Source organism: Daphnia carinata, chromosome 6 (genome assembly GCF_022539665.2).
Source record: "Daphnia carinata strain CSIRO-1 chromosome 6, CSIRO_AGI_Dcar_HiC_V3, whole genome shotgun sequence".
Lineage (NCBI taxonomy): Eukaryota > Metazoa > Arthropoda > Branchiopoda > Diplostraca > Daphniidae > Daphnia > Daphnia carinata.
The window spans coordinates 9,304,215-9,317,673 of NC_081336.1; the positions used below are offsets into that span (position 1 = coordinate 9,304,215).

The 13,459-nt window shown below is 40.1% G+C and overlaps 5 protein-coding genes and 2 long non-coding RNA genes across 9 annotated transcripts; 4 read left to right on the plus strand and 3 right to left on the minus strand.

Annotated features, from left to right (window-relative positions):
- Positions 1 to 61: 61 nt before the first annotated feature.
- Positions 62 to 2,757, minus strand: LOC130694127 (uncharacterized). The gene is made up of 7 exons (XM_057517279.1): positions 2,610 to 2,757; positions 2,308 to 2,471; positions 2,035 to 2,243; positions 1,713 to 1,978; positions 1,342 to 1,643; positions 918 to 1,262; positions 62 to 858 (listed from the first exon to the last, which is right to left on the minus strand). The coding sequence occupies exons 1-7, from the start codon at positions 2,696 to 2,698 to the stop codon at positions 62 to 64; spliced, it is 2,172 nt and encodes a 723-aa protein (XP_057373262.1). The 5' UTR covers positions 2,699 to 2,757.
- A 12-nt stretch (positions 2,758 to 2,769) lies between these two features.
- Positions 2,770 to 3,562, plus strand: LOC130694135 (uncharacterized). Its single transcript, XR_009001925.2, has 3 exons — positions 2,770 to 2,927; positions 3,026 to 3,147; positions 3,221 to 3,562. It is a non-coding gene; the product is annotated as an uncharacterized LOC130694135 (long non-coding RNA).
- On the minus strand, positions 3,411 to 4,106 carry LOC130694131 (uncharacterized). Its single transcript, XM_057517282.2, has 2 exons — positions 3,925 to 4,106; positions 3,411 to 3,813 (listed from the first exon to the last, which is right to left on the minus strand). The coding sequence occupies exons 1-2, from the start codon at positions 4,102 to 4,104 to the stop codon at positions 3,607 to 3,609; spliced, it is 387 nt and encodes a 128-aa protein (XP_057373265.2). The 5' UTR covers positions 4,105 to 4,106; the 3' UTR covers positions 3,411 to 3,606.
- LOC130694134 (uncharacterized) lies at positions 3,972 to 5,743 on the plus strand. 3 transcript variants are annotated; one of them, XR_009421088.1, is made up of 6 exons: positions 4,030 to 4,159; positions 4,344 to 4,523; positions 4,609 to 4,706; positions 4,788 to 5,102; positions 5,188 to 5,328; positions 5,407 to 5,743. It is a non-coding gene; the product is annotated as an uncharacterized LOC130694134 (long non-coding RNA). The 3 variants fall into 3 exon arrangements; XR_009421086.1 differs by having other exon boundaries at positions 3,972 to 4,523; XR_009421087.1 differs by having other exon boundaries at positions 4,108 to 4,523; positions 5,402 to 5,743.
- On the minus strand, positions 5,608 to 6,282 carry LOC130694132 (uncharacterized). The gene is made up of 2 exons (XM_057517284.2): positions 6,104 to 6,282; positions 5,608 to 5,992 (listed from the first exon to the last, which is right to left on the minus strand). The coding sequence occupies exons 1-2, from the start codon at positions 6,221 to 6,223 to the stop codon at positions 5,786 to 5,788; spliced, it is 327 nt and encodes a 108-aa protein (XP_057373267.1). The 5' UTR covers positions 6,224 to 6,282; the 3' UTR covers positions 5,608 to 5,785.
- Positions 6,283 to 7,105: 823 nt separating this feature from the next.
- LOC130694118 (tether containing UBX domain for GLUT4-like) lies at positions 7,106 to 8,739 on the plus strand. The gene is made up of 3 exons (XM_057517264.2): positions 7,106 to 7,306; positions 7,405 to 7,585; positions 7,644 to 8,739. Exons 1-3 carry the CDS (start codon positions 7,189 to 7,191, stop codon positions 8,689 to 8,691), a joined length of 1,347 nt encoding a protein of 448 aa, XP_057373247.1. The 5' UTR covers positions 7,106 to 7,188; the 3' UTR covers positions 8,692 to 8,739.
- A 615-nt stretch (positions 8,740 to 9,354) lies between these two features.
- Positions 9,355 to 13,067, plus strand: LOC130694119 (uncharacterized). The gene is made up of 10 exons (XM_057517265.1): positions 9,355 to 9,587; positions 9,780 to 10,094; positions 10,151 to 10,262; positions 10,324 to 10,512; positions 10,721 to 10,900; positions 10,964 to 11,247; positions 11,309 to 11,430; positions 12,300 to 12,530; positions 12,591 to 12,686; positions 12,751 to 13,067. The coding sequence occupies exons 1-10, from the start codon at positions 9,370 to 9,372 to the stop codon at positions 12,771 to 12,773; spliced, it is 1,770 nt and encodes a 589-aa protein (XP_057373248.1). The 5' UTR covers positions 9,355 to 9,369; the 3' UTR covers positions 12,774 to 13,067.
- The last annotated feature ends 392 nt before the right edge of the window (positions 13,068 to 13,459 follow it).

A 13,459-nucleotide genomic window follows, 5' to 3' on the forward strand; every position in this document is an offset into this window, starting at 1 on the left:
AAGTGTATTCCAATTGTTAACAATACAATTATGGAATCCTAAACATTGTTACTATCTACATTTAATTTAATTTTGCATGATCAAGTAAAGCGTCTGGTGAGGGGTCTCGTCCTCTAAAGTGGCGGAAGGTTTCGCTGGGGGCAACTGCACCACCATGGGCTAGTACGACTTTTCGGAAACGTTCGCCAACAGTTCTTAATGCTGCACGATCTTCCATTCCAGCTTCTTGGAAGGCGGAAAAGATGTCGGCAGCTACCATTTTTGACCAAATGTGCGAGTAATAAGCGGCCGCCATGTCCTGACTGATAATGTCGGTGAAATTGCACGGATGAGAGTCAGACTTCTCGAGTGGGAAACGTTGAAATTTCGGCCACAATCGTTTGACAACGTCCAACCAAAAATCTTTAGTCGAGTAAAGTTCCATGTCAAGCGCGGATGAGTAGAGTTGTTGGCAGAGGTCATATCCTGACATATGCACTGCGGCTTGGTTGAGCTGGTTCAGCGTTTCACGGGCTAAAGGTTGTCCTGATTCAAAATGGCCGCTGATTTTGCTCATGGTTGTCCAGTCAGATGACCAAAATTGGAAAAATTGTGCTGATATCTGTACAGCATCCCATTCGAGATTGGTAAGGCCAGCTACTTCGCTGTAGGGCGACTCTGTCAGCAGATGTTGCAGCGCATGTCCCATTTTGGCCAATAACGTCTGCACTTGCTGGAACGACAAGAGTGATGGGATTCCATGAAGATTTGGAGTGAAATTGAGAACAACGGAGGCCACCGGCGTATGGTCCACAATGTCTGATCGGCTTCGTGTGCTAATCATCCAGGAAGCGGCCTCACGACTTAAAAGTTTCCGACCTGTGATGATAAACATTGCTTAGATTTTAATGATTGAAAAAGACATTAAATTGAACTACCTATCCTTGAGAATGGATCAAAGTAGAAATGGCCAATAAGTTTGCCATCAGAATGTCTCACAGCGTATAGGGAGACATCTTCGTGCCAAGCAGTGGTGCCGTTCTTGTGCTGATTAATCAATTCGAAATGAATATTGAAGACCTCTTCAATCAGAGCCAATAAACCGGTGAAGACTCTGGGCAATGGAAAATACTCGCGAATATCGCCTTCTTCGTGTTGACACAGTGATGAAACTTGCTTGCGTCGCCAATATGGCACGTCCCACATATTCAACGACCCATCAAAACCTCTCTCTTTGGCGAAACTCTCCAACGCGGCGAGTTCCTTTTCTTGAGCCGGAAAAGCTTTTACAAAAAGAACCAAAAAATTTGCATAAAGACAATGTTTTTCTGTTGTGCATCTAATAGTCTTAAAATTTTTTACCTTTTTCCAAGAGCAATTCAATCATCTTGTTGACGTTATCTACACTGCCAGCCATTTTGGTTTCCATGCTCATAGCCGCATAACTGGGATAGCCGAGTAGTTTGACTTGATCACGTCGTTGGTAGCGGACCTCTTCCAGGTCGAGACTAGTGGTAAGGGCACTGTCACCAGAACTAGATCCACGGGCTCGGTTGGCTTGCCAAACATTCCAGCGCAGTAAAGGATCTGGACAGTGTTCCATAAAGGGAGTGTAGATGTGCGGTTGGAGGGTGATCTTCCATGGTCCTCGACTTGGCGCAGAACTGTGAACGAATGGGGTCGAACATTTTAATTTTAGGATTGCAAGATTGTTACTCGATCAACTGCTTTACCTGTCCAGAGCCGTGGCACGTAATAGTTCCGATGGAAAGTCACGAACGGTATTTGGATCTGTCAAGACGTGACTAAACCGACTAGTGGCTTTCTCTACTTTTTGCTGGAACTTTGACTTGTGGTCTTCCAGTTTACGTGAAGCTTCGATGTAGTTTTTTAAACCGGATTCGTTCAATTCTGAGCCGTTCAGCCGTCCTTCAAGGATGTACTTGTTTAACAATCTTTTTTGCTTTTGATCCAGCTTTTTGTTTTCATTCATTAAACCCTAAACGACAGAATTTGTTACTTTTGAACTATTTTTTGTAATATTTTGCACATTACCTTGCAAGCCTCATAAATGGGTTTGCTTTGAAACTTTAACGATCTTGATTTTCGTGCTCTTTTGTGGATCTGCCTGTAAATGTCTGAGGGCATGCGTTCACTATCTGTGACATACAACGTCCTGGCAACTCCCCATGCTGCATCTAGAGGAGCACTAAGCCTTTCCAGGGGATCCATAATGGACTCAAAAGTGACACTTGATCCCGGTTCTACAAAGGAACATTAAACATTACTGATACTATTCTGTCACTTATAAAAATCAGAATTTGAAACCTGTAAGTTGATTCTCCAATTTCCATATTCCTGACTCTTGTTCTAATGATAATTTAGCCACGGCGTTTAGACAGTTTTCGGCTGAAATTGGCGTGTAATCAAGGAGTTCTCCCGTTCGAAGAACCGGGTTTGTTTCCGGTGTATCATGAGGAATCTCCGGTAACCTGTGCAAAACCCACAATACTTTTACTTTATCTCCTTTGCAACTTACATAAACTCAACCATAGTGAACTGATATTGCACTTTTTTCACATTTCCCCATAAAATCATACTTTAAAAAATGAAAAAAGAAATAAACTTACAGCACATAATAAGCGGTTCGATATGAATAACGAATAACCGAATTTCGAGTTAACAACTTGAAATTCGAACTCTTCAAAAAAGCAGCCATTGCGTTCTTCTGCTTCTGGTTGGTACGACCTGAAAGAAAGTTATCTTTTGAAATCGTTAGATGGTGCCAGGTTAAGCTTCAAAACAAGATTTTGGCGCAAACTGAGTCTCCATGAATCTCAAAGAAGCCAGGGAAATCGGAAGGCTGATGAGAAGAAGCACGTTGTAATAGCGTTGCCGCCAATAATCGGAAAAGTAAAAGAAACATGGTGGAAATACCAAACATTCAGGTCTTGTTTTTAGTGTTAAATGATGCTTGTGCTTGTAGACCAAATTATTACTTACGTTTTCAGTTAGAAATGTTGTATTAATATTATGTCCTATTCAGGATGTTCAAGATTTCTTCCAGTCTCTTTGGCCGGAGGAAGGGATTAAGGGACTAAAGAAATTAAGAATCCCATCAGATTGTGGCACAACCAACTGGCATGAAACAGCAGTCCACGGTGCATGGTAAGAGGATGTTTCTTTGTTATTGCTGTCTGCTTAACATCTGTTTCTCTTCTTTGTGTTGCTGAACCTTAAGTATAGCCAGAAATGAAGGATTGATTACTGGTGTATTGAGTGGGCTGGTGTAAACATCTAACAATCTGGTAAAAAAAGTGTGGTAAAGACAATGTTGTATGAGTAATTTAATATTGTTGTTAAAGTCTTCAAAAATATTTGCCAATGCTTCCCCATTGTCCCCAGAAACAACTAGCGGTGTAAAACTAAGGTTCTTCAAATGGTTGTTGTAGTGTATTTAATCTGGAAATGCTCCAACCTACAACTGCTCAAGGTATTCTTTTTTATATTTGTTTTATTCTCAAACAACGCTTTAATGGTAATGTGGATAAGGAATAATACCTCCACTCATTTAATAGGTTTTTCAATTAAAGCAGTCACTTGATTTTAACCAATTCATGAATACATTTATTTGGGGCAACAATATTTTTTTGTGCCCGTTAGACAGCATTTGCCGTCTCCACACCGGTCGGATGTAACGGTTTTGTAAACCTGAGAATTGCAGTATCCTCGGCAGAAAGGTGCCGATCCATTCCAAGAGCATCCGGGCTGTCGTTCCTTAGCTTCACCTTCCGGTCCAAACTTATTGTCAGCCGATATTTTAGGATTTTTCACCTTTAAAATTTAAAAAATGCAGCATGTAAAAATACCACAATGTGATGTTGAAACGGTATGTTTTTTTTTGTTTTTTTTAGTTAAAATTTTTTTAGACACTAAGTTTCTTACATAGTTTTCCAATTGCATATCCAGCTGGTCGTTTGCAGGAAGGGCTGATGCATTCGTCCATGTGAAACATAAAACCAAGATGACCAACATACCTAAGTGGATTCCGTAAAAATGAGCCATATTTCTAATTAAATCTTCTGCGTTGTTGTCTCGAATGCAGGGAATGCTGTGTCTTGCCATTGACGATTTGTCGCTTTTTATAGGCAGATGGAAGCCGTACATTTGACAGCGATTGGTATGCACTATTCCTGTTAAAATGAAGCCACTATTTAATGTTTCAACAGGTGTGCTACACGTGGAAGCAAATAGATGCTCATGTTATGAAGACTTTTCCCCCTTATTGTTCCATTTCGATGTTCAATTGTGCGGGTGTGCTGCCAACGCATATTTAATTCTGCTTATTTGACTGTTTGAATTAGGAAATGTGTGCGGCAGTTGCAATGCGCAAATCTTTACTTCGGGACTACATGATATCATTGCCGTGAACCGTTTGCTGAACTCTACGCCCTGTCTATAACCCTCCTCTGAACTACACCGCACAAAGTAATTTGCAGCGAACATATTTACATTTCATCGCAAACAAACCTGTCATTTACATGGTAACCTGCTCTCTACAGGCTTTCGCAAGCATTTAAGCATTTCCAAAAGCATGTATAATTCTACTTATTTGACTGTTTGAATTAGGAAATGTGTGCGGCAGTTGCAATGCGCAAATCTTACTTCGGGATATACTACATGATATCTCGGTGAACCCATTTCTGAACTCAACTACACCGCACACAGTAATTTGCAGCGAACATGTATTTACATTTCATCGCAAACAAACCTGTCATTTAGCCTACCTCTTTACCTGCTCCCTACAGGCTTTCACAGCATTTACTGACTAACACATCTGCGCTCGTTTTGAATCGCAACTCTTCAAAATAGCGGCCATTGCGTTCTTCTGCTTTTGATTGTTGCGACCTGAAGGAAAGTTGTCTTTTGAAATCGCAAGATGGTGCCAGGTTAAGCTTCAAAACAAGATTTTGGCGGAAACTGAGTCTCCATGAATCTCAAAGAAGCCAGGGAAATCGCGCGACAGATGGGAAGAAGCACGTTGCAATAGCATTGCTGTTAATAATCGGAAAAGGAAAAGAAATATGGTAGAAAAACCAAACACTCACGTGCTGCTTTTAGTGGTAAAAGATGCTTGTGGTTGTAGACCAAATTATTACTTTTGTTGTCAAGTTAACTAATATTGTATTAATATTATGTCCTATTCAGGATGTTCAAGTTGTCTTCCAGTTTCTTGGGCCAGAGGGAGGAATTTGTTACTGCGGTACAAGCCTAAAGAAATAAAGAATCTTCCAACCAGATTGTGGCATAACCAACTGGCATGAAACAACCTATAGTCCACGGTGCATGGTAAGAGGGTGTTTCTTTGTTATTGCTGTCTGCTTAACATCTATTTCCTTTCTTTGTGTTGCTGAACCTTAAGTATAGCCAGAAAGGAAGGATTGATTACTGGTGTATTGAGTGGGCTGGTGTAAACATCTAACAATCTGGTAAAAAGAGTGGGGTAAAGACAATGTTGTATGAGTAATTTAATATTGGTGTCAAAGCCTTTAAAAATATTTGCCAATGCTTCCCCATTGTCAACCAGAACAACTAACAGTGTAAAACTAGGATTCTTCAAATGATTGTTAGTGTATTTAATCTGGAAATGCTCCAACCTACAACTGCTCAAGGTATTCTTTTTTAGATTTATTTTATTCTCAAACCACGCTTCAAATGGTAATGTGGACAAGGAAATAATACCTCCACTCATTTAATAGGTTTTTCAGTAAAAGCAGTCATTTGATTTTAACCAATTCATCAACATTTATTTGGGGCAACAATATTTTTTTGTGCCCGTAAAACAGCATTTGCCGTCTCCACACCGGTCGGATGTAACGGTTTTGTAAACCTGAGAATTGCAGTATCCTCGGCAGAAAGGTGCCGTTCCATTCCAAGAGCATCCGGGCTGACGTTCCTTAGCTTTAGCTTCCGCTCGAAGCTTATTGCCAGCTAATATTTTAGGATTTTTCGCCTTTAAAATTTTAAAAATGTAACATGTAAGAATGCCACAATGTGATGTTGAAACGGTATATTTTTTTGTGTTTTTTTTAGTTAAAATTTTTTTAGACACTAAGTTTCTTACATAGTTTTCCAATTGCATATCGAGCTGGTCGTCCGCAGGAAGGGCTGATGCGTTCGTCCATGTGAAACATAAAACCAGGATGACCAACATACCTAAGCGGATTCCGTAAAAATGAGCCATGTTTCTAATTAAATCTTCTGCGTTGTTGTCTCGAATGCAGGGAATGCTGTGTCTTACCGTTAACGATTTGTCGCATTTTATAGGCAGATGGAAGCCGTACATTTGACAGCGATTAATATGCACTATTCCTGTTCAAATGGAGCCACTATTTAATGTTTCAACAGGTGTGCTACACGTGGAAGCAAATAGATGATCATGTTATGAAGACTTTTCCCCCTTATTGTTCCGTTTCGATGCTGGAATTGTGTGGGTGTGCTGCCAACGCATATTTAATTCTGCTTATTTGACTGTTTGAATTAGGAAATGTGTGCGGCAGTTGCAATGCGCAAATCTTTACTTCAGGAGTACATGGTATCATTGCCGTGAACCCATTGCTGAACTCTACGCTCTGTCTATAACCCTCCCCTGAACTACACCGCACAAAGTAATTTGCAGCGAACATGTATTTACATTTCATCGCAAACAAACCTGTCATTTACATGGTAACCTGCTCGCTACAGGCTTTCACTGCATTTACTGTCTCACACATCTGCGTTCTCTTTGAATTGCAACTCTTCAAAATAGCGGCCATTGCGTTCTTCTGCTTCTGGTTGGTACGACCTGAAGAAAAATTTCATTAGAAGTTAGAAAGAATAGTGGAAGAGTTTAATTTTAAAAAAATACAAAACTGGCTATCTTACTGTGAACTGCACATATATTTGCCAACGAATTTTTTTAGAGAAGAACATTTAATCGATATCTGTTTTGTTTACTTTTGAGCAGTAAAAGTCGAGTTTTCTATTTTTCTTTCTTAAGTTTATGAACATTGGCATAAATTGTCGTTTGGCAAGGCTGTTAAGAATGTTAGAAAACGTTACGTTTGTTTCGTCTGCTAGCAGGTGTATGCGAATCTTGGAAACGTTTGAAGTTTGAACATTTTCTGAAATACTATTTACAAAATACTTGGCGAATAATAATACTGCAGTATGTATTCGAAGTCACGGAATGCAAATAAGCCTCAAGCAGCTCCCAAAATTTCTCCTGTTACTTTAGCACTTCAGCTAGTTTCAGGGGAAAGATTGATTGCAGAGTTTCATCCGGAAGGTTATAAAGAACTTTATCTCTATGACTTGCATTTATTGTAATTTAGATATCTGTTATATATTTGGATTGCTTGTCATGCATATCGTTCTTTAAATCAGGTACTCTGTGGGACATCCTTCAACATTGGGAAGCACAAAATAAACTTGATCCATCTTTAGCAACACTGAATGACAACATTCCTGTTTGCATTTATATGAGAAAGGAAATCGCAACCAAGGAAATGTTGCAAATGACAACTCTTCTTCAGCTAGAGATTTTCAATGGAAAGGCAGCCATCAGGTTCTATTAGCAAATTAAATTTGCAAATATTGTATTTTAATATTTTTTGTTCATGAAGGTATATTACGAAATCACCAGGAGTTGTAGAACAGCTTCATGTTGGTGGGATTATTGCACCCACTCCAAGGATGCCATCACCTGAACTACAAAAAAGAAAAGTTGAAGAAGTTGAACTGAAGATTCAAAAGGAAACGTCTGCTCTAGTGCCTGAAAATGTGACAGAACCGTTTATTGTAACCGAAAAGCAAGAACCTGGCGTTGACACAATTTGTCAATTACAAAAGGAATCTATTGAACCAATTCATATTACACCAGAAGAAAGCAGAACTGTTGATGCAGAAGAGCTGCCTTCTTGTCAAGAGCTTGAAGCTCCTGAAGTAGAGCTCGCTATAGAGGAGCCAGTTTACTTTCTCAATGAACAAGGAGTATTAGTTTACATGCCGCCACAAGATACCAATTCCATTTCTACAAATCATAACGAAGAATCAGATGAATTTTTTGAGATTACAGAGGAAGAGGTCCGCAGAATGATGCACGATCTGATTTGTCAAAACACTCAGCTACAAAATGCCCCGCTTATTACCGCTCAATTGCGTCGCGAACATGAAGAGAAACGACGGCGCCAGCTATTGGAAAAGTATCCCACAACGGTTTTGCGTATCCAGTTCAGTAACCGCTTTATTCTACAGATGCCTTTACCGTCAGAAATCACATTGGCTGAAGTTAAGCTACAATTGCTGGAATATCTCGATGCATCAATAAAAGTGGAGAACTTCGAACTTTTCACGACGCCGCCAAAGCAAATAATCGAGACTTCCCTATCCCTTCATGAAATTGGTTTGACTCCGTCGTCTCTTATCTACATTAGTTCCCACTGCGTTTTGAAAGAGCAATTCCGCCTTAACCCTTCCGATTACGGTGCTGCTGTACGAGATGCAAATCGCCGACTTTATCGTTCTGTTACAACATCTACGACCATGGCTGTAAGTGCTGGAAACAATGATGTCAGTGTCGCTAAAGATCAGCGGCCTAAGCGACCTGCCTCAGAAACCTCGGTCGTGAACAAGAACAAGAACGTTCCCAAATGGCTTAAAATGAATCAATAACTTTCCCTCACCAAGGTTGTTCATATATTTTCTTCGAAGTCTAAATAAAACTATCGTAATGTGATTTAATGAAAATTTGTATTGTATTATTAAACAAAAGGAACAGTTAAATAATAATTATTACATTCCCGTTTCACATTACCAAAGTATATTCTAAAGAAGTACAGACAAGAAGAACGTTCTCAAATGGCTTAAAATGAATCGAAAACTTTGTGTCAACCAGAGTTGTGCATATATTTCTTTCGATTTTCAAATAAAACTATCTTAAGACGATTTAATGAAGAGTCATATTTGTTATTAAAAAACAGTTAAATAATAACGATTATATCCGCCTTCCACATTAACAAAATATATTTTACAGAAGTACGGCGATGAAAATAATTACAAAAATCTTAATTCAAACTTTCCGCAACGTGAACACAAAACGATCCAAAATGGCCGACGTTAAAAACACGTTGCCAATTGTCATATTTTTAATAATATTGAAAAATTTAATGCTTCAAAATTATCCTTGAGCATTAAGGGAAAAAAATGCAATTAAATTAACTCCAAAGCTGAAATAGTTTATCATTAGAAAATTTTAGTCTACGGGCGCCACGCTTTCCCTAAATTTGCAAGTTGAAGTTGCAACGTTGTTGTCTCCCCTTTGGGTATTTCTTTCTTCTTTACTACGGCAGGATGTTTCGATCAGTCTTTCTTTTTACGTCGAAAGCCCTAGCCTGCGCATTAACCAAACGCAGCTGCGTAGACAGAACATCTTTAAGGGCATCGTCGTTACAGCAAGACTCTTTATCTCACGTCATCCGAGTCTATTCTCCATCAATTTCAACTTTTCAACGTTCATTTTGTAGCAGAGAAGAAACCACGTCCGATATGTCTTTCAGAGATCGTAAAAGGTAAGAGGAACTGTTTTAATTTATCTCCCACGTTTGTGGGCACTCATTCCACATTCCAGACTTGCAATACCTTCAAGGTCTGGTCCTGTTCGGGTGCAATAGTAATGTTAACGATAATTAGCACTGTAAGCTCATTGTATAGATTAGAGTGTCAGTCATCTGTTCGACAAGTAACATGTGTAATTTTAACAGCGGGTCGGATTTCCGCGGAGGAGCTCGTGGAGGGGGTTCCAGTTTCGGAGGAGGTTCTGGTTTTGGGGGCAATCGTGACTTTAAGAAAGCGCAACCCGGAGACAAGTTACGTAAGCCAAGATGGGAGATGGATCGTCTTCAACCATTCGAAAAGAATTTTTACAAGCCACACGCTAACTTGGCTGTTAAATCGATTCACGAGGTTGAACAGTACAGGGCTAGTAAGGATATCACAATCCGTGGTAGAGATGTACCTTTCCCTATCACTTCCTTTGACGAAGCAAACTTCCCTGAATATGTCATGACTGAGATTAGGTAATGAGATTCATTTTATATTTGTTCCTCAAGGTTAACTTCTTTTTTTGCTCTAGGCGTCAAGGATTCAAGGAACCTACATCCATTCAAGCTCAAGGCTGGCCCATTGCTCTGAGTGGACACAATATGGTTGGAATTGCCCAAACTGGATCTGGAAAAACACTAGCTGTAAGCTATAAGGTTTTAATAGTTTGATTAGCTGTATCTAATGAGTTGTTTTGCTGTTCAGTACACTCTCCCTGCCATTGTACACATTAATCATCAAGCCTATCTTGAACCTGGAGATGGACCAATTGCTCTTATTCTAGCCCCTACTCGCGAATTGGCTCAACAAATCTCGTCAACTGCAAAGGATTTTGGCTCGTCTTCACGCATTCGCAACACTTGTGTGTTTGGTGGAGCTCCTAAGGGTCCCCAGGTAACTTGAATTTCTTTAGCGTGGCTATTCAAATGTTTCCTCCAATCTTGGCCTTGATGTTTGTTAAGTTCAATCGTCTTGGAATGCAAAACGGAGGTAGATTAGAAGTGGAAGTCTTCGATGCCGTAGCCAACACTGCTATAGGAATCCTCTAGCTTCCATACATGATTTTAGTTTCCTTTATTTATTATTTTATTTTATTCTTCAGCTTCGTGATATTGAACGGGGAGTGGAGATCATGATCGCAACCCCTGGTCGCCTTATCGATTTTCTTGAGGCCGGAAAGACTAACTTGCGCCGTTGTACGTATTTGGTTTTGGACGAGGCTGATCGGATGCTTGACATGGGATTTGAACCCCAAATCCGTAAAATCATTGAACAGATTCGCGTAAGTTGATTGATTCTTATAAATGTACATATATATATATATTAACCATCTGATTTTATGCAGCCTGATCGTCAAACACTCATGTGGTCCGCTACTTGGCCGAAAGAAGTGCGCCAGTTGGCTGAAGAGTTCCTTACCGATTACATGCAAATCAACGTTGGCTCGTTGACACTATCTGCCAATCACAACATTTTGCAAATCATTGACGTCTGCCAGGAGCATGAGAAGGAGACCAAGCTGATGACACTGCTGCAGGAAATTGGTGCTGAAGAGGAAAACAAGACGATTATTTTTGCCGAAACCAAACGGAAAGTGGACAGCATTACTCGTGCCATGCGCCGTGACGGGTAATTAATTGATTCGTTACTAAATTTCGAATATTATTTCATACGTTTTTACTTCTATTAGGTGGCCGGCGATGTGCATTCATGGTGACAAGGCGCAACCTGAGCGTGATTGGGTTCTAAACGAATTTCGCTCAGGCAAAGCGCCCATTTTAGTAGCTACAGACGTGGCTGCTCGTGGTTTAGGTAAGTGATAAACAACAAAGGTGTTGCAAAGGCTGGAAATTTTTCTCGTTCGAGAAGACGATTCTTGAAGAACCTACCGAGTTATTCTCTACATGGAGCTCTTTGATTTGGTTTTTCCGGCTTTTGTTTTTTCTCATTTTCCATGTCTACATTTTCTTTGCAGAGGCAACGGCGGGCTGATGTCGCTTCGGCTGCTCCAAACTCCTGTCATTACATTTAAGCTATTCAATGTGTTGGGTACGTAGCCTATATTTGAGGCCTCTTTGCTCTCCCAAAGTCATGGAGCAGGCGGGGGTTTTCCAAGCTTGGCACGTACTTAAGAAGCACATGGCAGTGAGTTGTGGACTGGTTCCTAGTGGCATCGCTTCTTTGCGATAAAATTGCGCACATTCTTAGAACAAATGTGTGTGTGCCCGTCGCCTTGCCTCAGTATGGATTGGGTTGGGTGGGAATTTGCGTCAAAATGGGGGCTTGAGTTGTAAAGGGTGAGACGATGAGGAGATTCGCCCAAGTCCTGCGCGCAGTCTGTGTTGCACCTGATTTTTCCACCCCTGGCCGATCTCGTGAGATTTGAGATGGGACGGGAGTGGCAGAGAACTTGAAAATCAAGCAGCGCATGGCGTGTGCCGGCAACTGGCGAGTGTACTCTCCTCTCACACGCGGAAAAGTGTATAACAAAAGGAATTTCGAATGTTACTCAGGTAAAGATTCCTACTACACAACTCCGCACCTTGGTCTCCATATTTTTCTTATTTCTCGTATTTCGTGACAATCGTTTTGTCACAAAGGGCTTTTTTATTTTCTCTATTGGTTCCCGGGTCGTTTGTATTGTGAGTTCCATCTCTAATCTGTGCATTGTAATCGTGTAGATGTGGATGATGTCAAGTTTGTCATCAACTTTGATTATCCCAACTGCTCCGAAGATTACGTCCACCGAATTGGCCGAACGGGCCGTTCTCAACGCACAGGCACTGCTTACACTTTTTTCACTCCCAACAACTCCAAACAAGCTCAAGACTTGGTAAACGTCTTAACAGAAGCCAACCAAGTTGTGAATCCCAAGCTTTTTGAACTTGCCTCTTCGAACCGTGGTGGTGGAGGTAATGAGCTATATTTTTGTGTTTTGATAGCCAATGCTAACTTGAAATTGTAATTCACAGGCCGTTCCAGATGGGGTGGCGGCGGTGGATATGGTGGTCGTGGAGGTTATGGAGGAGGTAACAGAGGCTATGGAGGCGGACAATCTTACAACTCCAGTAAGGATTTCTCTGTCTCCATTTGTGATAGTGTGGATTAATAAATATTTTTTTATTTATTTAGGCCGTTCCTGGGTTGAACGCTAAGACTTGGAAGAGTTTAGCACAGATATTCAAAGCACCATCAACTAGTTTTTTTTCTTCAACCAAACATTTAATTATTCCAATTCAATGAGCTGAATGAGGGTCTCCTGGCGTTTTCATGAAAATATCGAGCATCTAACGCTTCGTTCCCCACCACGCTTCATCTTTTCGTTTTTGTAGGCCAATTTTTTTCGACGTCATTTCAACTTTTGGCAATCTACACCAGCCATTTCACTGACACGTTACAATGTACTCTTATGTTTGTTCGAGTTAACCGGAATACAAAGTAATCGTAATTACTTATGAATTTAATTGTTTATATGTACGGAAACAATCGAACTCGTTCGAGTATTCCATGTTTATTTGACGCACCTTTCTAGTTATTTTAGAATACATTAAAATATAGTAAGCTGGATGGATCACGAAGAGGCTAACAATTAAAACTTGCTAACATAAATTTAACAAGTGGGATTACTCCCTAGTTTAAAGGGCTTGTTTCATTTAAAATATCCAGTTTTGTTTTCCTCTAAATATTTCTATATTGTTTTGGTGGTAAAATGTCTAATCTTCATGAATAACAATCAGATTTCTAATCTACGATTGCATAACAATATCGTTTACTGTCATATTTAACAGGTTGTGTAACAGTGTCCACATACACAGTGCTAAAAAACGAAATATGACCACCA

What these genes read in the sequence shown, in the direction of transcription:
- LOC130694127 (XM_057517279.1), bottom strand. Translation starts at nt 2,698, where the DNA reads ATGGCTGCTTTTTTGAAGAGTTCGAATTTCAAGTTGTTAACTCGAAAT. An exon ending in ATTGGAGAATCAACTTACAG is followed by an intron (nt 2,244 to 2,307) that starts GTTTCAAATTCT and finishes GTTCCTTTGTAG; the next exon opens with AACCGGGATCAAGTGTCACT. An exon ending in TGATCCATTCTCAAGGATAG is followed by an intron (nt 859 to 917) that starts GTAGTTCAATTT and finishes TTATCATCACAG; the next exon opens with GTCGGAAACTTTTAAGTCGT.
- LOC130694131 (XM_057517282.2), bottom strand. Translation starts at nt 4,104, where the DNA reads ATGGCAAGACACAGCATTCCCTGCATTCGAGACAACAACGCAGAAGAT. An exon ending in ATATGCAATTGGAAAACTAT is followed by an intron (nt 3,814 to 3,924) that starts GTAAGAAACTTA and finishes TAAATTTTAAAG; the next exon opens with GTGAAAAATCCTAAAATATC.
- LOC130694132 (XM_057517284.2), bottom strand. Translation starts at nt 6,223, where the DNA reads ATGGCTCATTTTTACGGAATCCGCTTAGGTATGTTGGTCATCCTGGTT. An exon ending in ATATGCAATTGGAAAACTAT is followed by an intron (nt 5,993 to 6,103) that starts GTAAGAAACTTA and finishes AAAATTTTAAAG; the next exon opens with GCGAAAAATCCTAAAATATT.
- LOC130694118 (XM_057517264.2), top strand. Translation starts at nt 7,189, where the DNA reads ATGTATTCGAAGTCACGGAATGCAAATAAGCCTCAAGCAGCTCCCAAA. An exon ending in TGCAGAGTTTCATCCGGAAG is followed by an intron (nt 7,307 to 7,404) that starts GTTATAAAGAAC and finishes TCTTTAAATCAG; the next exon opens with GTACTCTGTGGGACATCCTT. An exon ending in AATGGAAAGGCAGCCATCAG is followed by an intron (nt 7,586 to 7,643) that starts GTTCTATTAGCA and finishes TTGTTCATGAAG; the next exon opens with GTATATTACGAAATCACCAG.
- LOC130694119 (XM_057517265.1), top strand. Translation starts at nt 9,370, where the DNA reads ATGTTTCGATCAGTCTTTCTTTTTACGTCGAAAGCCCTAGCCTGCGCA. An exon ending in TATGTCATGACTGAGATTAG is followed by an intron (nt 10,095 to 10,150) that starts GTAATGAGATTC and finishes TTTTTGCTCTAG; the next exon opens with GCGTCAAGGATTCAAGGAAC. An exon ending in CGGACAATCTTACAACTCCA is followed by an intron (nt 12,687 to 12,750) that starts GTAAGGATTTCT and finishes TTATTTATTTAG; the next exon opens with GCCGTTCCTGGGTTGAACGC.